Below are 22,940 nucleotides of genomic sequence, written 5' to 3'. Positions count from 1 at the left end.
TCTATTTATTACCTCAGGAGTGCACACACATATACACACACATGCAGAGCACTGCTGTGAGCCGTCAGTCAGTGTGGCTTCAGAGCCAACACCCCCTGGATTGAGTGACAGCTGGTGGACAGGATATGACATACACCCACACCCCCATGGAGACTGCAAGTGGTTCTGTGTGGCCCCTTCCTGAAAACTTCCTCCCAGAATATCCCTTCATCCGCTTCTATCTGCCTCAGACTGCTGATTGAATTCTAAAAATCTTTACAGGGAGACACTTATTAAAGCAATAGTTCAGATTCTTTAAAATGAAGTTCTGTGGAAAGGTTGTGAACATCTTACATTTTGCTTGGAAAATAAAGATTAGTTCTGAGTGGATTACCAAGCTAGCGCAGCGCCAGGAACTAAGTGGTCCTAAAACAACTCAAAATGTAAAAAATTCATGGCGGTTCATGTAAACGCTATTTTACAAATCTTTACAATCATGTTAGATTTATATTACAGTAAAATTGTTATTTTCAAGGACATATAGCAGTAGCTGTTCACACTTTTGGTGCAGCCTGAGTCACTTCCAGCAGGAATATGTTGATGTTTCTGTTGAAATGACTGTGTAATGTGAAACGAATGGTAAATAAATAGCCCTCACACCATGACAATTTTGAGACTGGAGTTGTTTTAACTTTGCACTTTGGTCTTGGCCTCTCCATGGTCAGCTGCTATTAGTATCATCAGTCCAGTCAGTTTCAAACTCTATTTCTGCAAAATATTACTTGTCTAACCTCTCCACATAATCCGGTTTCGTAAGATCTGAACTGTCACTTCAAGTACTTTGATCACACATTTGTTTTTAATAATCCTTATTATATTCATATTATGGTCTTTTACGTTATGGTTGGTTTGTAATTGGGTGCAGAACTAGATGCTACATATTGCAGCAAAACAAAGTTACCTAAAGGTAGATTTAAGGTAGCTTAAACTATTGTTAAAACCGTTTAGCTGCTATGACAAAAGGCAACTAACTAATAATTATATCAAGTTCTTGATTTATCAAATAAATAAATCATTTATTAGTTCATTTTTACATGTACTGCACATTAAACCTGGAAGACTTTAGTTTTAGATAATAATTCTCTGAAAGTAATAACATTTTTTGTGTGCTTTTCAAATGTAGTTTTGACAGAAAAGCTGGAATTGTCCAAAAGCAGTCAGCCTGTCAGAGCTTTACCAACCAAAACCTGCCTGCCTACTTTTTCTGCCTTTAATTCTGGCTTTAAGGCCTTCTAAAGCTCTTTTACTTGCTTACCATCTCTAATCAAGCACCTCAACATCAATCAATAACTTGATAAGAAGATCATTACTGAGAGTGAAACAAAAGTGTTTCATGTGCTCATGGCTGTCACTGTGGCAGAGATGTATGATAAAATCAGCTGCCTGCAGGGCTGAACGTCCTTTGTGTGCCTGCATGTGCAATTCTGATTTGCTGTTTTTTAGGGTTATTAGTAACACTTCCACAATTCTGACACTCTGGTGATTGAACTGCTTCTTTTTGGGCTCATTTATTTTAGCTTCTTGAAATCGTTTGACTATTTGCACAAGACAGCAGTGTCTGGGGCAATGAGAAGGAAAATGGGGGGGGGGGAGTTACCCGATTTTAGAGGAATGAGAAAATAATAGGAAAACAAATGCATTAGAAAAACTTTTATGCTCACAAACTTGAAAACAACAACTTGAACTGCTTACATCTCCCTCAACTCTTTGCCCATGCCTATAGGCTGCATACCGCAGCCTTCACTTCACTATATAAAAGTGAAGGGAATAAACATGCAAAAAGCATCTGCACAGTTTTTTTTTTCCTACCAACATTACACAGCAAGCAGAAAACCAAAAACAGATATGTGTGCACAAACAAGACTACACAGCACGAGGGATACACACTGATTCGCACAACTACCTGCCAACACAAATGTACACACAAGCAGAGGGGGAGATGACAGCGTTTTATTTGGCTAAAGATGCATGTGGAGTGACTAAAGAAGCAGCAGGCATACCTACAGCATGATGCACTCTCTGATTAAAGATTTAATTAGGTGTTTCTCTGGATAAAATTAGATGAGCTGGTTGAGCCTAATGCAAATCAGATTAGTCAAACTGAGCCACACACACAGAATAAATGGACAAAACACATATTAAGATTTATGTAATATTGGTTTATGCATGCAATTTAAAGCATTACTGCAAAGAACTGGGAGCAGAGATGACTAAGGAAGGTTGCATTTGAGGTTGATCATCAAAGGTATTTTCTTCTGTTGGATTGTTGCTTGAAAATCTAAATTAAGTAAAAGTTGGTAGGTTTTCTGGTGTCTTCTGTTGCTATTCTATTGCACAATACATCTTTTCTCAACTGAATTTTAGAGCAAGGCAATCCTCTTTACTTTTTTTGTCTGCTGTCCATTGTATCCTGTGCAAGAAAAAACTGAAATTCATGTCCAAGAAGCTGGTCTCCATGGAAAGAAATTTGCACACTGTGAGGCAGTAATGGAACTTAGCCATTATGTTATTCTAAACCACAACTATGAAGGGTGAGCAGTCATGTAATTGTCTGTGTCTGTGTGTATGCATGTTTTTTTTAATCATAAACCAGTGGACAAATTTTAATGAAACTCCAAGAAAGTAATCATTGGATGCATGTCTAGAACTGATTAAGCTTTGGAGTCAGCCCAATTCCAGATGGTCAATCAACTTTAGAAAACACAAAACTGTCTCTAACTCACACACTGTTACAGATATTAAACTACAATTTGGTGTGGCAGTAGCTGAGAGTCATCTCCATCACATACCCAAAGCACCAATATATAGCACAAGATCTTTCCTTCAAACTTTGGCATGTAAGGAAACAGGCAGTAGATAATCCTTCAGGTAATGCTCGTTTTGCTCTTTTAAATTTGATGTCACAATTTTTATACAATTGCACTGAAACAAAAAGTTAGACTTGGAAGGTAAAATACTGTAGTAACAGATGAGGGTTATTTATGTGTGTACTGTATAGAGAGACAATTTTGTATGATTGTGTAAGAAAAACACACATTTTGAACACAATCCCACATGAAGTCAGATATGAGCGTAAAGGCTTTTGCTTTAAAGTCTACCCAGCATTGCCACACCTATTGATGCTGTTGCCATAGTTACGCCATACTCTCCATGCCCCAGCTGGTGTTTCCCTGAGGAAAAGGAATGCTTGTGTGTGTGTTTGTGTGTGACAGAAAGAGAGGTTAATGTGCCCCATGTGTGTTTTGCTCTGTCATGTGTGGTGAGGTGTATCGAAGAGGAAAACATAGCTGGTCAAAGGGAATTACTGTGGTGTCCTGTTGTATGTGCGGTTGTGAGTTTATTTGCGTGATCTGTTCCTACTGCATTTTTTTTTTTTCTTTTATGAGTCATTGATTTTTCCATGGCTCTGTGTTTGGTCAAGTAGTTTACCCTATGTGGATACTGCAGCAACACAGAGAGAGAACTTTAAATTGACTTTTAAGGACTTGAAACAAACCCTGCAAATAAAATAACTCAAGGTGTTTGTTATCCCCAGTTGGCTCCCCTGTCCATCTTTCCCATCTTGGCCAAAGCTCGGAGCGATCAGAGAGAATGAAGGATTTGCCGTTCAATCACTGCACTTCAGGCTGCCTTTCTGTGCCGCTCGTGATTCACTTCTACCTCACTGCAGAGCAATTTATAGACAGCTCAAATGTACACATTCATCTGACTCATCCCTTGACTTCATCTCCGTGACTTCTCTACTTTATTTTCCACCACCTCATCAGGTTTCTCCATCTATCAGGCCGTAGGCACACATTTCAGCTTGCTTCTGGTGATGCTGAGCTCTGATCCTTTGCTGAACCTGTCTGTTTAGTTTTTTTCCCCACTCATCCTCTATCACACATATATAGGAAAAAAACAAGCTGATGTGGGTCATTTGTCCTGTTTCCTTTTTCTTATAAATGTCACATCTAACATGTTTGTGTACAATCGTAATCTTTCTCGCTTAGTAATCTCATTTTTTTTGCAACAGTTTCCCTCAATTCTTGTTTTTTGTTCTCCTCCTGCGGTCTTTTGTTTCACTCTTCATCTCTCCACAGCAACTCAGTCTCCTTCTCACTGGAACCTGACATCTCTCAAACACATATCATATCATTCTCCTCTCTGTGCACTTTCCCTCACCGATCCACTCAGCCTCGATGTCGGTGTGTAGACGTCAGTGTGTAAATGTGCATTGATGTCATACAACAGAAGAAGCATCTCACTGTTCCATCAGCCGAACCCGGAGAGGTGAAGCAACAGGGACGAAGGCAGAGAAGAGGAAGGGAAGTGTTGTATAGAAATGCCTAACCACCTAACTGACTACTCCAAATGTTTGATTTCTATATGCTAAATATGGGTGTTTTCACAACAAAATAAAATTATTAGTGCTTAAAATTCAGTAAAATATCCAAACAAATTGACAAACATGCTTTGTTAAAGGCTTTTTTCAGTCATACACTGCTTTCCAATAATTTGACAGCAGCCAAATGTGCCAACATGAGACTTACGAGCCGACAATTCTTGCTTCATTAGGACTTTGATGATCCCCTAAATATTAATTAAGTCTAAAACTTAGGCAGAATAATCAATCATCTATACAGAAACAGCTTTTTATTGGAGTCTGATAAATACATACAGACAACAACACGCATTTATGATTAGGAAGGGAATCAAGAGTCCACTAAAACAATATTGTTTTTAAAACTCCTGCCTGTTGAACTTAAGAATGAATCCTATTTGCATCATGTCTCCACCCTTATCTACTTGCTCTCACTTGAACTGGCTGAGCTTGTCTGCGTAGCATCAATTGTATACAACCACAGATTTTTGTCACCATTACAAGTAGCTAAAAATGTGAAACATAAAAGTGCCATTCACTAAAGTCTGGATACGCCATCTTACTCAAAGCTTCTGAATGAATGAATGCCAACAGCCTGATGAAGCCATCAGTGGAACCCACATCCCATGTCTGAATAGGCTTTAAAGCCATACTTCAGGTCTTTTGAAGTGAGGTTTTGTCGAAAGGTTATGAACAATGAACATCTTACCTGTTGTAGATAGCTCTTTGAACAGCCTCAGTTTAGAAAAATAGGGTCTAATTCTGACTGGGTTGACGAGCTAACAGCTGGTCAGAGCAGGGTAAAAACCAAAGTGGGTTGCTGCCAGATTTAACTATTTCTCCAAACTGAAGTCAATCAAAGAGTTGTAAATGACAGGTAAGATATTCATTGCTCGCTTTTCCTCAGAACATTCGTTTCATATCTTATAGAGGCACCTACGTCTTTATACCACTTTCTTTTGTTGCTCTGTTCTTAAATAATCAGCTCTTTTTCCAAAGGTTATTTAAATCTGAAATCCATCTAAGCTTTGTTTGGCATTCTCTGATTTGACCTAAGTTATATTCCTTTCCATGTTTTGAGTACTGCCTCCTCGTCTCTAATTGAAGCTGGAGCTGCCAGTGTCTGTAACAACTGGGACCAGCTGCTGTAACTCAAAGAGGCTCAAGGCATATTTGGTTCACCCAGCTGGAAATACACATCTAACCTTTAATTTAGTCAGAACTTGCATTTGGAGGTGAAAAAAAGCCTAATCTTACCACACTGTGCGTCCTTAAAAAAAACCTCATTATAACAAATATGTCACTTATTGTAAAGTCCAGTCACAATAAAACAGTACTTTTCTTATCTTGAGTATTTTTTGTTCCTTTAAAAAAGACCTGACATTTCTCCTGAAGGTGATGTCTCTCTGTCATCCATGCTTCTCTGGGTTCAACCATTAATAGCTAATTTTCTGGCTTTTAGAGGTAAAAGGTCATCACCCTGATGGATGGAGTGTCTCAGGACAATGCTAACCTTTCTCTATTAACACACACACACACATACACACAAAATGAACACATGCATTTATTCCTTCAGGTGTAGACACGTAGGAAATCATTTAAAATGTAACAAACAGACATACTGTTTATACACACACATATACACACTTCTATTCCTCATTTGCCATTTAACCACAAGCCGGTACCTTTACTATCCACACCAGGACCATATATCTCGACAGTGACAGGTGTGAAGGGAAAACCACAAATCTAAAATGCATTTCTCCAATGCAGTTAAAGAGGACGGGGAGGAAATAGCAGCTGAGGGACACACGGCACAGAGGCAAAGAGGAGAGATAGGGGGGCTGGTGAAGACAGACAGCTTGCTTATTACTTATTAACCAAATTTCCACAATATTGATGATATACTGCTGAGCCATCAGTGATAAATGTATCATTAATGATGAAAAGGCTCAGCAGTGGAGCCTGCTAGATAACGTGTGCAATTCTGAACAAAAAGGGGGAAATGACTTGGCACAACTGCAAAACTGAAAGATGACAAGTGAGATCAAATGCCCAATTTAAAGAGTCTGTAATGATGATAAACTCAGACTTTGTCAATGAATGGTTTGATGAAACAGGTTAGAAATCGCTATCTCATCTCAGACATTGGCATACTCAGCAACGTTTGCTTCATTCATCGGCTGCCAGAGAGTTTTCTGATTTTGGTTTGATTCAAATAAACTCTGAGACATTTTATTAAAAATATGAACAATGGCCAGAAGCTGCAGCCTTGTTACCAAGGAGACACACACATATGGTGACACAGCATCTAATTAATTAATCATTGAGTGACAGCAGAGGATTAATCATCTTCGCAAGTTGAAAAGCAGCCAAGACACGTGGACACGTGTCTTACAACTACTACAGCCTTTTTAATGCTCTTCACTGATTATTTGCCTATCAGCTTTATTGTGTTTCCTTGTTTTGGTCATCACAGTACTGACTAAAAATGTCTATAGACAAGCATTTACAGATTAAAATAATCTTTAAAGGCATAATTCAGGCCTTTTGAAGCTCAGTTCTGTGGAAAGGTTATGAATAAATAATAACTTACCTGTTGAGGATGACCTTTTGGACGACCTCAGTTTGGAGAAACACAGTTTAATACTGCCTGGATTTATGAGCTAAGAGCTAATGCAAACGTGGCCAAGATCAAAGTGGACTGTTGCTGTCTTAAAACAACTCCAATCGGAAGAATTTCCATTTTAATAAATCTTTGCATCTTCGATGGGTTTGTATTACATGGTTATTATTTTAAAAAGCTATCTACAACAGGTAAGATAGTCATTATTTATAACTCTTTCACAAAACCCCACTTCAAAAGGTCTAAACTAATAATTTAAGCTACAAAACTAAAATTGGATCAAATGAGCATTTACTTCCCTCTTGGAAAGTGCTTAAAATGTGCTGAAAGTAAAAGGTGCACATTCAGGGTAACCACTGTTATCAGGACCAGAGCTTTTCTTTATGTTCTATTTTCAAAAGACATTTTAGCCAATGTCCCAACTCTTAGCAAAACACGTCAGTTAAATAACACATTTTATTTACTTTCCTACAAAAAAAAAGAAAAAATGAATACTGTTTGTTAGTAAAAATGGCCCAAAGCTTGGTTAGCAAGGAGATGTTCAGCTCAGCCTAGCAAACTGTGAAAACCAATGGAAAGCTAACTAAAAAATATTAAACTTGTACTGTACTTTAAATTGAACTTTTAGCTCCCAAGCTACAGTTACTTCTCTCTGTATAAACAGTCACACAAACGCTCACTTTTCACTGAGCTATATTAGCAATGAGCTCATTTGTAGCTTTATCATGGTGACAACCTACTCCCTGCATTGTCAGCATACAGTTCATAAATACATTTTGCCAGCTCATATGATGACCTATCGGCTGGTTTTGTAACTCGATAGTCAATAAAAGACATTAAAATGATGCCACTGAAGATCCCGCTGGAGGGGGATGAAAGGCAGCAAAGATGCACAAGTATGAGGTAACGAAAAGGAAACAGACTGAAGCTCTGCTTATTTTTGATAAATAAAAGTGTGTGTGTGTGTGTGGGGGGGGATCTGAATTAAAAAAGATAGTAAAGAAAATTAAAAAAACAAAAAAGAGAGAAAACAGAGAGGTATAGGACAGGAAAAATGTTTGATCCCATAGGCAGACGGTGGATGCATGTCAATCAGTAACCTTCCTAATAAAAGCACACACAAACACACACATGCACAAGCTTCCTCATCACCCCAGCCATGTAGCCAGCAGAAAGAAGCACGCCCTTCAGCTGAGATGCTATTGGCCAGAGATGATGTCATCCCTTCCTGGAGGTAGAGCAGTGAGCTGTACAATTGGCTGGCTGAGACACACAGAGGCAAAGTGCTGCTGAGGTATCACTTCCATTCATACAGAGGCGGCAGTGAAGCTCGTTAGTGCATTTGTGTTTGTGTGTCTGTGTGTGTGCGTGTGTGTTTGTGTGACCACTCCCTGCTGAGGCATACAGACACATTTATTAGGGTTGCGTCCAACACTCTGAGGTACAGGCATTACCTGCTAGGATACTCCACAATGAGCGTTCCCTCTGTCGCATAGAAAGGAATGTAACCACAACTCACATATGAATGTACTCATGTGCGCGCACACACACACACACACAGCTGATGGGGGTTGGGAGATGGGTGTTGTCTCTCTGTTGTTACGAAGCCGTTGTCATGGTGATGCAGATAGAGCTTTTTTTTCTTTTTTTTTTTGCTCGCTGGGGCCCTCACTTTGCAACATACACCCCACTTTTTATTAATGCTCACATGTGCACGGCAGCCCTGCCTTCACAGCTGCTTTCGAGGAACAACAGGAAACAGACTTGGTGGAAGTGTGTTTGTGTGAGCGTTGGGGTGGGAGAGTGTAAACACTCCCAGGAGAGGCTCCAGACACATCCTCTAAGAGATGCTGATGGGAAATTAGCTCATGTTTGCCTCTAACAGCATGCTGCACATTCATTCACCTTCATCTTCATTGCCCCCCCCCCATCGAAAGGCGATGCAGAGCGATAATGTTTTTACCTGCGTCTGTGCTCGTCTGTCTGATACCAAAATATCTCACAAACTGATAAAACTTGCAGAAAGTGATCACTGAATGTGCATCTACAACTAATTAACTTTTAGAGTAAGCTTGATTCATTTGATGGCTGCCACAGCCTACTGACCTTAAAAAACTGACACTCTGAGCGTGACACCTAATTTTATTTTCAATTCATTTCTTAACATAGGATGATTTTAGTCTAAAACTCTGGCATGAAAGGAAGGAGGCGATACAGGCCTTTATTTATTTATTTTATACCTGCTTTTTTTTCTCATACAACACCTTCAGCTCCATCCTCCATCTTTGGAGTATGATGTCATTCACTCTATTTGCTAAAGGCTTCATGAAAGATGCAAATCCTCCCTGCATGTTTAATGCTCTCATATGAGAAATTCTGAATGCACATCATATAGATAGATCCAGATATCACACGCTGAAAGCCACTTAACCAAGCTTAATAATGCACTTCTACATGTCCGGATCCGGAAAATAATAGGCTTGGTGGAGGCCACTCTATGTCAGTGGCTTTTCCATCGCTCTTTTCTATTTGGAGGCTTCTATTACTTACTTATTATGCTGCGGAAACGCAATCACTGCTATCTACCACTATCTACCACCGCCGTGTGTATGCACGAGCTACATGGTGCATGAACTGTGTCCAAGCTGCATGAATTCCAATTTTATTGGCAGGAATATTAATCTGATCAAATCTAATGTGAGTTCAACAGAGCTATCAAATTTCTGTCAACATAATCAGTTCAATCTCTAATCAGTATCAGGTTCTGGTTCACATTAACACTTCAATCAGCTGCATTAGGATGTTATCAGCACTTGTTGAATAGTCCTGGTGTTTACCTGGGATTATGCTGCAGCGGTTTTAGCCGTCAGTTAGTCGCTAAAGCCCTGAACTGTAGGTCCACACAGGCACTAATGTTCAGGCATGTGTACATGCATAGCAGGGTGTCAGTCCTTCAGCTCGTGGGTGTGGGAAGGATACAGATTAGGCGAGCGTGCGCGAGTGTGTTTGCCGCCATTCTCAGCTGCTCCCTGCAAATCACCCAGAGACGCTTTAACTGCCCCGGGTCTTTTCATAAAGGAAAATGGTGCATTAAAAACTCCGCAGAGATCTGGGGCCTTCTGTAACTCAAACACATTTTACCCAGTGGGATTTATTAGAATCAGAGCAACACTGGCATAAAGAAAGGGAGAGCGAGAGAGAGAGAGAGATGTAAAACGTCAGATTTGTTTTCTCTGCACTGGCTATGCGGCTCTTACAAATAAGTGCATAATTAGATCATTAAAACAATGATTTGATGAGAATATTTTCAACGAGTAGGTGCCAACTTTCCAGCAACAGTCCTAGCATGTCTTTCCAAGACAGAAAATTCAGCTTTTTGTTCAGACAATGAGCATTAAAAGCATTAGAGCTAAGCTCCCCTTCGCTGGAATGCCTATTTGCTTCATTTGGGAGAACTGAGCCTTTATTGTTGACGTCCAATAACCTCTGCATTCTCAGCGGTCGGGAGAGGTCAAAGATGAAGCAAACAATTGCCAGCCTCCTGCTCCATATCCCCGCGCCGTGCCACACTCCCTCTCAGCTGCGTCGCTCCGAGCGTGTGAGAACATGGTGTGTTTGTGTGTGAGGAGGTGTGAAGGAGTCTTCTGCGGAGACTTCAGAGGGCTGAATCTCACACGCGGAGTTTTCAGCACTCGGTGTCAGTTCTAAAAGTTGGTTGATGAAAACTGAGAGACAGTCAACTGTATTCACAAGTCAACATTAAAAACAGTGAATACTGTAAGTGTGATGCTTCAAAACTAGAAACTTCTTGAAGAAATTTTGAAGGGTGCCAATGTAGCAGTTCCCTCAAATTTCAACAACTTTGTAACGTTTTAAGCTAAGAAAAAAGCCAACATTTTGATGTTGGCTTTTGTAAAAGAAGGCTGAAGAGAACCAATATAAAAAAAAATGTTAAAGCTGTTGCCAGTGGCTTATTCGGGTCACCATGGTAACCACAGATAGCACTCTTAAGACAGGCAGACAGAAACACAGACTAAAAAGTAAGCCTCAAACAAACCTTAAAATTCTTGAACCACAATCAGCAGAAGAGTCTGATGGTTACATTTGATTTTTTATGTTTTTATAGTGTTTTATGCAGGAGTTTTTACAATTTAAAGAATATACTTCACTTCCAGTTTTGAAGAGAATACTTTGAGCTAAAATAACTGGTCTATTGAAGCTTGGGTGCGCACTCTCTGCACTCTGAGGGGATTTGAGAGAAAAGTTTTATGGCAGTGAGACACACACTGGGTAAAAGAAGAAAAAAATATCTATGTTTTAATGTATAATTTGTATGTGTAGTATAAAGGCTGTGGGAGTTAGAAGTGTTTGTTTGCAAAGTTTTGGAAAGTTAGACAGGTCAAAAGTCAGGTGCAATATCATCAACAGTCTGCTGAACTATCGTGTTCCAAGGAGGGCGATGTTTTCTCATTTGGTTTGTCAAAATCCCATTGTTGTGTATGGGAAAACTGCTCACAGTTTTCTGCAAATTTTGTCCACGTCCTACAATGTACCACAACCAAAAGTCAGAGCACACTATTCCTGACTGAGCCCTATGTTTTGATGTATAATTTGCATGTTTTTTTGTTTGTTTCATGCCCTTTCTTTTTGTTTCAAAGCTGCAGGGCGTGAAAACAGACAAAAATCATGAATAGATTCAGAATGAAAACACTTTTATTTACTGCTAGAATCCTTAAAGTACAAATGTTGCCAGCAGCAGATGCTTACTAATCAAATGGCATCTAAACCAAATGCACAGCTACTAAATGTATTCTTTCGTTTATTCTCTCCTTCACCGGCTTCTGTTTAAAGTGTTTTACCTGTGATTAAACGCACAGAAGCATTCACCACAGGTTTATGTTTTCATGTCCTTCTATATTAAAGCTTCCCTCTATCATGTCCAGAGAGAGCAGATGATTACATGAAGCACTGAGCTGGAAAGCGCTATGATCCTGGCCTGCAGCTAAAAGTCATAATAAAAAGAGACCATTTTGCATTTTCACTTGTTTGAATGGCGAGTATGTTATGTACTGAACCACTGAAATGCCCGAAGGCCCATTGCTGCACGACAGTCTGGGCTTGGATAAAACGTGGGCAGATTTATTTAAACTCCTCTTCTAATGCCTTTTTCTGATTGACTTCAGGTCTAAGGACTGATCTCGTTTCAGAGTTGAGCTTTTAATCTGTTCAATCCACCTTGAAAACAAATCAAAATGATTTGATAGTATGCTCAATAAGCCATAGTCTAATTCTCATTTTATCCCTTTAGATTTGAATGGACTCGTTACCTTTTAGAGGAACCTACCTAAGAGTGACCTGCAGCCAAAGAACCACTTAACTCTTAGTGCTTTATCTGACCTCCTCCTAAGTCAAGATGAAGACTTAAAGAGAGTCTGAGAACTTTGCATCAGAAGGTCAAATGAATGAATTACCCGTGAACTGTTTCTGCAGGTTGAACCTGATGCTCTTGATACTAAATGCCTCTCGGTGATAGCTTTCAAGCAAAGATGCATTAAAGTTTTATTTTTATTGTATGATTGTTTTCTTTTTTTTTTTTTTGTTATTGTATAGCACCAGTAGGAGATTAAGAAAAAGGAGGAAAGAGAGCAGGATCCATAAGGTTTTGCAGACATCGCTTGGGTGGGTAAAGACTTACACCGCCATGACTTCAGGCCTTTTTGGAACAACACCAATTACACTTTTTTCTGTCTAAATTAATTCACAACTTTTGTTTCATTCAGCTTTTATATTTCCCAGCTCTTTCACAATAGCATGATGTTTACACATATGGAAACGTTTTTAAGGCAGCCTCCCTTTATAGCTGCTTGAAGTTTTTAAAAAAAAACTCACTGGAGAAAACTGTTTCACCAAATCATTTTCAGAATATAAGCAATTCTGTGGATTTCCCAAAGTGTTTTTGAATCAGCTTTGATGCTTTCCTGACAGGCGGCCTCGTCTTGTCGAGCTAATAATAACTGTATTGTTCTCTCAGACAGCAGTTTTGTTATGCTGTTGTAGGGTCAAAACCTGTTCGAAAACAGATCAGAGATGATGGTTATTCATACAAATCATCTGTTTTGACAACAAAGAGCGTAAGCCACCTTATCTTCCATGGAGAGTTCCTTAAAACTGCACCTTCAGTCTCCCCCTGCCTTTCCTGCAGTCTTTTAATTTGAAGGGGTTATTTGTTATTATTTATTATTTGTTACAGTTTTGGCAATAAAGTTGTATCAACAATAAGAATGCAACAACAGCGCCTCTAACAAAACACTTTCCTGAGACATCTTCTTCCGAGGAGGTTAAAATCACCCCACTGCTGTTTTGCCTCTGAACTGTTTAGCGAGGTAGTCACAGAGCTGAAACTGTTGGTATGTGTAAGCCAGCATAGCAGCTTGATGCCTGATGATAGACAAGCTGTGGGATTTAGAATGGGAGATCTCCGAGACATATTTCTGGAAGTGCACATTGTCACAGAACTTGGCTTAATTGGTGCATTAACATTTATGAATACCAAAGGCAGCTGGTCTTTGCAGTTATATAAATGAAAGACCAGTCATTTATAGTTAATAAAAACAGACCTAATGAAAGCTCATTCTGAAGCAGTTTTTAAAATGAGAGGAGGGTCTTCGGTCAGCTTTTAACTGGTACAGCAAAGACTGGTTGGAAAGAAATGTTAGGAGATGCATGAAAAAATATTAAATATATGTGGTTTCGCTAAAAAGATTGGGCACCTTTGGGGAATATTACTTTATTTAAATTGCTCCCTGAGTCAGAAACTAATAAATTCAGTAGGACAGACCTTTTTCTTTACTCATTAAGCCTGATCGTCTGATCTTATATCAAACAGCAGTATTTGCATATAAACGGGATCAAAGTATATAGCCTTGATCCCAAAGGCATTTAAGAATTGGGCAAAATTAAGCAAGTAAACAAAAGAAGGGGTGAGGGGAAGCATATTTTCCTACACTTTATTTGAAAGGAGACCCACTGGTTTTGACTCTGAAAATCTCTCCAAGGAAATCAAAAAAGGTTAAGAGCGGTAAAAGAAAAAAAAATATGTAAAAAAGCTGTTACATCAGAAAGGCTGATCAATTAGAGTGGCTTAAACTGAGCCCTCTCTTCAGCTAATGCCAAAATAATAATCTTTTAAAATGCTCATTACAAACCAGTAAGTAACATTCTGGAGAATCAGAAACACATAGTCATACACACATCAAACACACACAGCTGACACATGCACAAACAGACACACACACACACACACACACACACACACACACACACACACAACCAGCAGTTCTGCTCCTCATTAGTGCCAAAACCATTCACAGAGCTTTAATGAGAATATGGACTCTGGAACAAGGCAATTCAAGCACGCACACACACACACACCATGACACACACACATGCACAGCTGCCCTTCACAATATGAGCCTGCAGGGTGTGACAGGCAGGCACGCCAAAAGAGGATTTGCAGAGAAAAGCTTAGGGGAGGAGAAGGAGAGTGAGAGATATGGAGGAGCGGAGAAGAGGGGATTACATGGTGAATATTTCAATACTAAAACATACCAATTGGTTTGGATTCCCCTTTTTGGCATGGAATGACAGACAAACACATAAACACACAAAAGGCATTAGCGGGGCTCTATGTTCTTCAGCTAACTTAGCACTGACTAGTGAGGTGGCAGGTTAAACTAATAAAATAAACATTATTATATCCCTTTGTGATAAGTTCTTGAACCTGCTGTAAGAGGAAAACCTAAACCAAATTCTTCCAATTTAAGAAATCGCCATCCCTCATCAAACATGGCGAGAACTTTTTCTGCTGATAAAACTAATAAAACCGAGGGAAAGACTATATTGAAAGTAATAAAAGTCCTATAGAAAACTTTGCAGCAATGCTACAAGGTTCAATTTTGTGTTATTAACTTGTGAGACCTCTCTGGAGTGAAACCAGGGACACAAGAGACATCCATGCAATAAAGCCCACCAATTTATTCTGCGCTGTATGATGTATTTATCACAGGTCTCCTCGAAAAATCCACAAGCTCAGTCATTTTCATTTTCTTTTTCTAAAGTAATAATTTATAAATGTTTATTTTCCAAATTTTAGGAAACCTTAAAACTCAAACCACAATTGTTCACTCAATCCAACCTACACCTAACCAAACATTAATTAAAATATATTTGTATGCAGTACAAAGCATAAAAAGTTCCTAAAAAAGATCTGTATCACAGTCACAGAACTTCACTTCACCCTGTCTGTTAAAAATTTTGAGTTTAATTCCTTCATTAAACCTCTAAATGAAACTTATTTTGTGGAAAATTGAAGCTAAAGCTGAATCATAAACGTGTCGTATCTACCTGACGTAGTAAAACACGACAACAATAAGTTCTTACCAAGCATCTATGTTTGATTCTGTTAGATTTGTTCTCTAAAAATTTTTGGTAAGAAGCATCTTAAACAAATTAACTTACATGTCTCTTTATATTAGCTTTGTAACATTCCAAAGACTGTACTTAAAGAAAAAGAAAAAAAAAACATTTAAAGGGACTTAACAGATCTATGGTAGTGAATTATCTTGTAATTTAAAACACTACAACGCACAAAGGCACTGTACGTCTTTGCAAACAGAAACCTGCATTAAACTGCAAGGCGCGGACGGCAGAGAAGTGCCATGTTGCAGGGTTGGAGGTCACAGCAACATTCCAGATAAAGGAGGGCTGCAGGAATGCTAAAGGACAGAGGGACCGGCTGCTGGCTGGAACGACGACAGCCACAAGCTGGTCGGGTCAGCAGGGAGTGAGGCTACAAAGATGATGGGGGAGAGGCAGCGAGATGGGAGGGAGAAGGCGAGGAAACAAGGGGGGAATCCAAAACAACCAAAGCAGAGAAAGGGGATTAATCTGTGTGTGTCCATGCATCTGTTTATGTATTTTTGACTTTGTGTGTCTGTTTCTGGGGGCTGATGGAGTGTTTTACACTGCCAGAGTCCAGCGGACGGTTACATTGTCCCACTTACACACTGGACGCACTGCAGACATGACTGTGAAGCCGCATGTCATTGAGTGCATGTATGTGTGTGTAACAGTGTGTGTATTCAGTTAGCAGTAAGCACACTGCAGTCTAGACCGAGGGATCAAGTGTAATCTCTCCTCTGATACAGCTGATAGGCTTAGGTCACGGACCACTGTCATTGTGTCAACAATGTGTCAGCAGTGTAATAATGTTGTTTCACTGTTCAATTCACAATTTAGTTTTAAAGCATGATGATGATTTTCGAACCAATTTGGTTCCAATTGGTTTTGCTATCTGAAAAATAAGTATTGGCACAATATAGTGCCACATAACTTCAGGGGATTTCTTAGCTTTTATTAAAGTCACTTTTCAGCATTTTCTTATTTTCCTGACTCCTCTGAGGAATGAATGTTCACATAATTTCTATTATATACAGTGAGATGGGCTGTCATCCACTGTAGTTGTTATTTGCTTCATCTGTAGGGTTTTATAACATATTGGCTCATAAATGTAGTTTTTCATGTTTAAGAAGGGGAAAAAAAAGAGTGGATATGTTTTTCTGCAGAGCAAGTCATTTTTCTCACCACTAATGGACTCTAAGGGGAAAAAAAACAGCGTGAGAAAAACAATCTGCAGTCATTAATGATGCAAAGACAGCAAAGAGTAATCACTTTCACACTGTTACTCACCAGGTCAACACTAATCTTTGGAGTCACATGTTTAGGATGTGTCTTTTATCATCTTATATCTTTTGACATAAAGGACAGTTTATTTAGAATTTCAAATAAGTTGTAATTAAGAGCAATAAGTATTTTTGTTTCTGTTTTAACCAATTAAAAAATGAGGATTTAGCCCACGTTACTGTGATCTTACAGTCATTTAATGTCATTAATATAATGGCAATGTAACAATAATAATACAAACTGAATCAGAATGATAAAATTCAGCAAAAAACATACAAGTAACTAAAGCAAAAACAATTAAACAAACTAAACCAATTTTTTTTTTCTTTCAATTTTTACTCCCCATTGGTTCATAGACACAGAGAATCAGAGTTACACCAGAAATCATAACAAAATTCATTCCACTTTTATATTTTCTGTTCATTCTGTTTAATTTAAACCACATTTCACGTAACACAGGTTCACGACAAAAGTAACTTCAGGGCACGATATATAAAAACAGGTCGAATTCAGTTCAGCTTCTTCCAATTTATTCCAACCACAACTCAGTCCAGTGCATTCAGGTTCATGTTCAAACCCAGTGACATACAGTCCAATTCACAACCATCAGATTAGGATTGCTTTACATCTTCTCTTTGAAGCAATCACCCATCATTTAAATGGAGTATTTTTCAAGAAAAGACTGAAACACTTCACCAAAATAAAAAAACAAAAGAAACCTGTTGGGTTGTTTCTTCTTACAGGGTATGATGACTTCTAACTGGGTTTGAAGGACGGGTATCTTCTAGTGGTCATGAGAAACGATATGCACGAGTTTGAAAGTTAAGGAGTAAAAAGAATGTGTTAAGTTTTCCTAATCCTAACCAGTTTGATGTCATTTCTAACCACAACCTTGTAGTTTTATTGAAATAAATGCATCTGATGTTCTGGCATAACATTGTCATCCCACCATTGAAACCCAACCGACAAGTCAGAAAGGTATTTTTTTAATGCAGTGCCCTTTTTTTATTGGTCAAAATGTACCCTGAAACTGTCAAACCTGCTTTCCATTAGACATCTCAGGCTTCTGCCTCTTTGAAAAACTGCAGGTTAGCAAAAGAATCGCTAAAGAATGATGCCTCTGAATGTCCATGTGAGTTGTAACACAATGTAGTCAAATGGACTGAAGGACTTGAATTAGTTTTGACATCATGTTTGCTTAAGTAATTGTGACATAAACAAGCATGTGGACACAACTGAGTAAACCCTGTGAATAACTTGCAAACCATATCTTCCCCACAGATAATTTCACTGAAATCACCTTGTAGCGTTGACTGAAACGACCTGAAACCCCACCCAAGCAATCAAGTCGCTTCCATATGAAAGTATGACAATTTGAATAAGATAAACTTCACATCTAGCAACAGAGAGGTGCGATGTATGGATCAAAATAGCTAAATTACTTGTCAGTTCACACTCACAAGAGAGCCTGTCAGTATTGCTTTATTGCATTCTGTCTCTATTTGATATAAGAAGACAGCATCTCCCACTGCAAGCGTCAAAGAAAAACTATAAAGTGTATAGAAATTCTGCCAGATTATTACCCCCCGGAGGCAAGTTGGAAAAAAAAAATCAACATGGCTTTGAATAGCAGAGCAAGTAATGATTAAAGCTTCTTTCTTCACTGCATTGTGCTTGACAGGCTGTGTTTAATTAGGAGGGATTGACGAATAAATATTAGTCTAAAGACAGAACCACAGTGTTTGTAAACAAAACCAAATTGGTGTAAATTAAGAGATTTTTCCACTTAACTCTTCAGCGACTGGTAATTAATTCACACCCCACTCACACACACACTACCACAAACCCACAGCAGATTTAATTAAAAATAAGTTCATTACTCCAAGCTTAGAACCTCTTCACATTAAGTGAAAGCAAATGAAAACCTGGAAACAAGAGTCTGTACTTTTTTTTTTTTTTTTGGAGCAAGACAGACGATAACCAAACAACAAAGTAAAGCCAGGATGAAGACACCGAACGCCTCGGCTGCGTGACGAAATGTCCTGAGACGAGGTGGGACAAGTCAGAACCAAACATCAGGATTAGTGCTTTGTTCTTAACACAACTCTGCATCCTCTTTCTCTTTGCTCAATACATAATCAGTTAGGAACCAGAAAAAAAAAAAACTTTATTCAAGCTGTAAAAAGCAGACAAAACACACTGAAGGTGTCATTTTCTCCAAGAGTAAGGTCAGATATTGGGTTTCAAGCTTGGAGCCAGATTTAGACCTTAAGTAAAACTGATACCAGAGGATACTTTGTGCCTCACTCAACTGTGCCCTTCAGACAGTAGCTCTAATTCTCACATACGATTTACATTTTCTGTTCTATTAGACATTCACAAACTCCCAGACCCCTCTCTTCCCTCACCCGCTCCCTCTAACTCCCTCCACACACTGTTTTCACACAGTCCATCTGACACCTTAGTGCTGTACAGAGTGTATGATATCATCAGTCTGCCAACTACGAGGCAGGCTGACATTACCGGCTGCCAGGACAGCAGAGGAGCCAAACACAAACCAACACACAGATACATGCAAAAATGTGTCAGATACCAGGAGAAAGGAATCAGAGAGCCCATATGCCTGCTAGTAAAAACACTCACCTGCACCTGCATGAAGGATCCCCGGTAGAAGCAGCATGCTGCAGCCGACAGGGCACTCCACAGACTGCACCGCTCCGTCATGGTGGGTATACACCTTTACCCCCCTGTAATCTCTCCCCAAACCTTTCCCCTTCTTTCTACTTCACCTCTTCCCTTCCTGTCTCCACTCCTCCTGGGGTCCAAACACCAGCCACAGCCTTGTCCCACCCCTGCCTGGCTTAAAAGCCCCTCAACATTGTGCCACCACCAACAGATAAGAACTGCGGAGCTGCAGCCTGCAGCATCAGCTATTATACATAGGAGCGAGCCGCTAACAGCTGCCACTGATAACAGGGAGAGATGATACAGCTCCTGACATCCTCCCTGCTTCTGCCCCGCACCGGCTTCTGTCGCTCTCGCCGCTCGCGCTCCTCTCACTGCTAGGGATTACCTCATTGCCTGCCGATGAAAGGAGAGTGGGTGGGGGGAGGGTGGACCAGTGGGAGAGAGGGGAGAGAGGGTGTGGGAAGCTGAGGTGGGGGTGAATGCTTACAGGCTAAAAGCTGAGAGGAGTGCTGTCGAATTGCTGGGCAGAAACCCCACCCACCCATCCGATGGCTGAGCCCCCCCTCATCCACCCCTTAGCTCCGCTGCTGAGACAATGCTCACATGCCCAAGGGGAGTGAGAGAAAGTGAAGAGAGAGATAGGAGGGAGGGGAGAAAATTAAAAGATGAGATGATGAATGGAAAAAGATGAGAGGAGCAGAAGACGTGTGAAGCCTTTCAAAGCCCAGCATTCACACATCCCTGATGGATGCATGTTCACACCTTTAATTCCTCCTACATTTTGGCACATGCACCCCCCCTTCCATATATTACTGCACCAGGCTCTCTGGAGAGAATCCGCTTCTTGTGGGGAAATGTTGGCATAAACGCTACCTGTGTGTGCATCCGAATGTAATGATGTGTCTCTCAAAAGACTGCAGCAAGACAGCTCATTATGAGCTGAAACACACAAGCAGGTGTTTCAAGGATAACAGGGTGTGATTCTTACCGGACAATTTCACACACATAGTTGCAGGGAGATGTCACCGGGTGGGCGAAAGGGGTGGCTCTGTCTCTGGAGGCCTCGGTGAGTGACATCACTGAGGACGCTTCACCATGGCAACGCCAAAGAGAAAGAGAGAGAGAGAGAGAGACTTGGCAGCATCCAAAACTCTGACAATGAACTTAATTGGTCCTGCATCACTGCAGAGATGCAGAATGTAATATAGAAAAACTTCAAACTTAGTGTTCCTTAAAGGAAAACATATGGCTTGCCACCTTTCACTCCAGAGTTTTAAACTAAGACCATCTTATGTTAAAAAATGACAAGATAGAGTTGTTCATAGAGAGGTTTATCCAATGATTACTTTCTGAGAGTTTCATTTTCATCTGTCCTGTGGTTCATGAGATATTTTGCAACAGACAGCTGGGGTTGACACCAATGCCAATGTTAATGCCAAAGTTTTAAGCAAAGATCTTGCATCATGTGTGGTGCCCAGACTGTCAGCTGCTGCACAGAAGTCTTAGCCCATTTCTAGCCCAAATTTATAGAGTTATAGCCATTTTAGTGTTTGTAAAGGTCAGTTGGCAACAGTGAACATCTCAAATTGAGTTGACTCCAAAAGTTAATCAGTTGTAGATGTAGATACTATAATTACATTCTGAAAGTTTCATTAAAATTAGATATTTTGCTAACACAACAGACAAACACACACATACACAGGCAAAAACACTATCCTTTCAGCAGCAGACAATAAAAGTATGTCTACATATGTGTGTGCGTGTGTGGGTGTGTGTGTGTGCGTGTAGAATAAACTCATTTTTCTCAGTGCTTCGTGTGAGGCCATCTCCCAATAACACAAACACACACCGCATTAGATGATCCCAGCAATCAGTTTTCTAATTTGCCTCTTGAATCCATGCTAGTGGGTCACAAGAATATTAAAAAAGGAGCTCATTAACCGCAGCGTCTCCTCCTAATGTAATCTCAACCCATCCAGCACTGGATTAGACAGATTACACAGCAAGGAAACTAATAATCTCTTGGGGTCCTGTGCTTTCTTTACTTCAGCCCTTTATTATATGATGATGAAAACCATCCTAACTGTCAGGATCGGTGGTTTGTTTTGTTTTTCTTTTGTTTTGGAAGCCTGCCGCTTCCCACTTCCTCCACCAGATGCCGCCTAGGAGCAGAGCCCCTGGAGAAGCGTGTGGTTGAACCCGGAGACACACCTGTGGCGCATTTGCTGACTGAGGCTGGGGATATTTAAGAAGCGGCGAGCTGACACTTCCTTGCCTGAGTGTTTGTTCACCTTGGTAACAAATCGTTCCAGAGTAAGGCCCGCTGTGTATCTTCCCGAGATAATCGCCTCCTGTGTTTGTTCCTTCTCGTCAGGTCTACCTGGATTCCTCCGGAGTTTTCTCGAGAGAAAAGTTCTGTGGATCGTTTGTTCCGGACCACGACCAGCCGCCAGCTCGCTCCCCACTCAGTCTGTCTTACCTGTCCGCCCTCCAACGGTTCACTACCTCTCCACGCCGCCCTGGGTCTGTCGCTGCTCCTAAGTGAGCTTCCATCTGTTCCTAGTAAGCCTTTCTCTCCTCTACATATATATATTTATATGTTCCTCCACCTCCCAGGAGTCTAACCGCTTCCTCTCGTTGACAGTGGCTGAACTGGTTATCCCTTCCTGACTTCTGCTCCGTGTTTTTCTCCCCAACCCTGTCCCCTCTGTTCAATAAACTTTATTATTGTTTGCATACGCGTCTCCTGATTGTGTTCGTGCATGTGGGTTCGTAAACTGGAACCAAACATGACATTTTCAGTGCGTTGTTAAAGTTTAGGTGGAAAACTAAAATTTTCTACATTCTGCAGGAGGAAAAATTTCACTTGATGCACTAATAGATCTGACTGCCTGCAGTGGCTATGTAAAGGGCAGCCATTATATTTAAGGGGATCAATGCAAAAGCACTGAAGCAACCTTATGACTATTTGCCCGTTATTCTTCTGTTTCTGTGGCAATTTTTTGGTTTGCGTCACCTCCCACAGTTTTGTAAGGACCCGTAAGAAAATAAACTAAAGCATGTACGATCCATTGGGAATGGTGAGCTATGACCTTTGATAGCAGCACATCATACAGCGTAGATGAAATTCACAAAAAACACAGCGAAAGAATATTGGGATTTTGGTGAGATAAGCCTTCTTTGGAGCCCTAAAGCTCAGGCATACTTCAAAGTAGAAACATAATTCTAAGTTTAAAAGAGTCACAGAAAGTTAGACTCTACATGACTGAACTCGCATTTTGGTTTATCACCTGCTGCCATTAAAGATAGATGCCAAAGCTAATCAATCAATCAATCAATCAATCAATCAATCAATCAATCAATCAATCAATCAAATTTTATTTGTATAGCACATTTCAGCAGCAAGGCATTTCAAGGTGCTTTACATAATTAAAAAACAAAATAAAAACAGCATGTGACAGTGAATAAACAGTAAGAAAGAGA

General features: G+C 40.0%; 1 protein-coding gene and 1 long non-coding RNA gene across 5 annotated transcripts in view; one reads left to right on the top strand and one right to left on the bottom strand.

Moving 5' to 3' along the window:
* The window catches only part of sh2d3ca (SH2 domain containing 3Ca), a 63,444-nt gene that overhangs the window by 21,169 nt on the left and 19,335 nt on the right, over positions 1 to 22,940 (bottom strand). Inside the window, exon 1 of one of the 4 annotated variants that reach the window (XM_017410704.3) lies at positions 19,413 to 19,845. The exons of 2 other annotated variants lie outside the window; for them this stretch is intronic. In XM_017410704.3, coding sequence (XP_017266193.1) covers positions 19,413 to 19,493 — 81 coding nt within the window. In that variant the 5' untranslated portion in view covers positions 19,494 to 19,845. Of the gene's footprint in view, positions 1 to 19,412; positions 19,846 to 22,940 lie in introns of those variants that run through there. One more of the 4 variants, XM_037979462.1, reaches the window with a different exon arrangement.
* LOC119617672 lies at positions 21,517 to 22,193 on the top strand. The gene is made up of 2 exons (XR_005234028.1): positions 21,517 to 22,019; positions 22,102 to 22,193. It is a non-coding gene; the product is annotated as an uncharacterized LOC119617672 (long non-coding RNA).

The sequence above is a fragment of the Kryptolebias marmoratus genome, linkage group LG14 (genome assembly GCF_001649575.2).
Source record: "Kryptolebias marmoratus isolate JLee-2015 linkage group LG14, ASM164957v2, whole genome shotgun sequence".
Lineage (NCBI taxonomy): Eukaryota > Metazoa > Chordata > Actinopteri > Cyprinodontiformes > Rivulidae > Kryptolebias > Kryptolebias marmoratus.
This window is presented reverse-complemented; position numbering and strand designations above follow the sequence as displayed.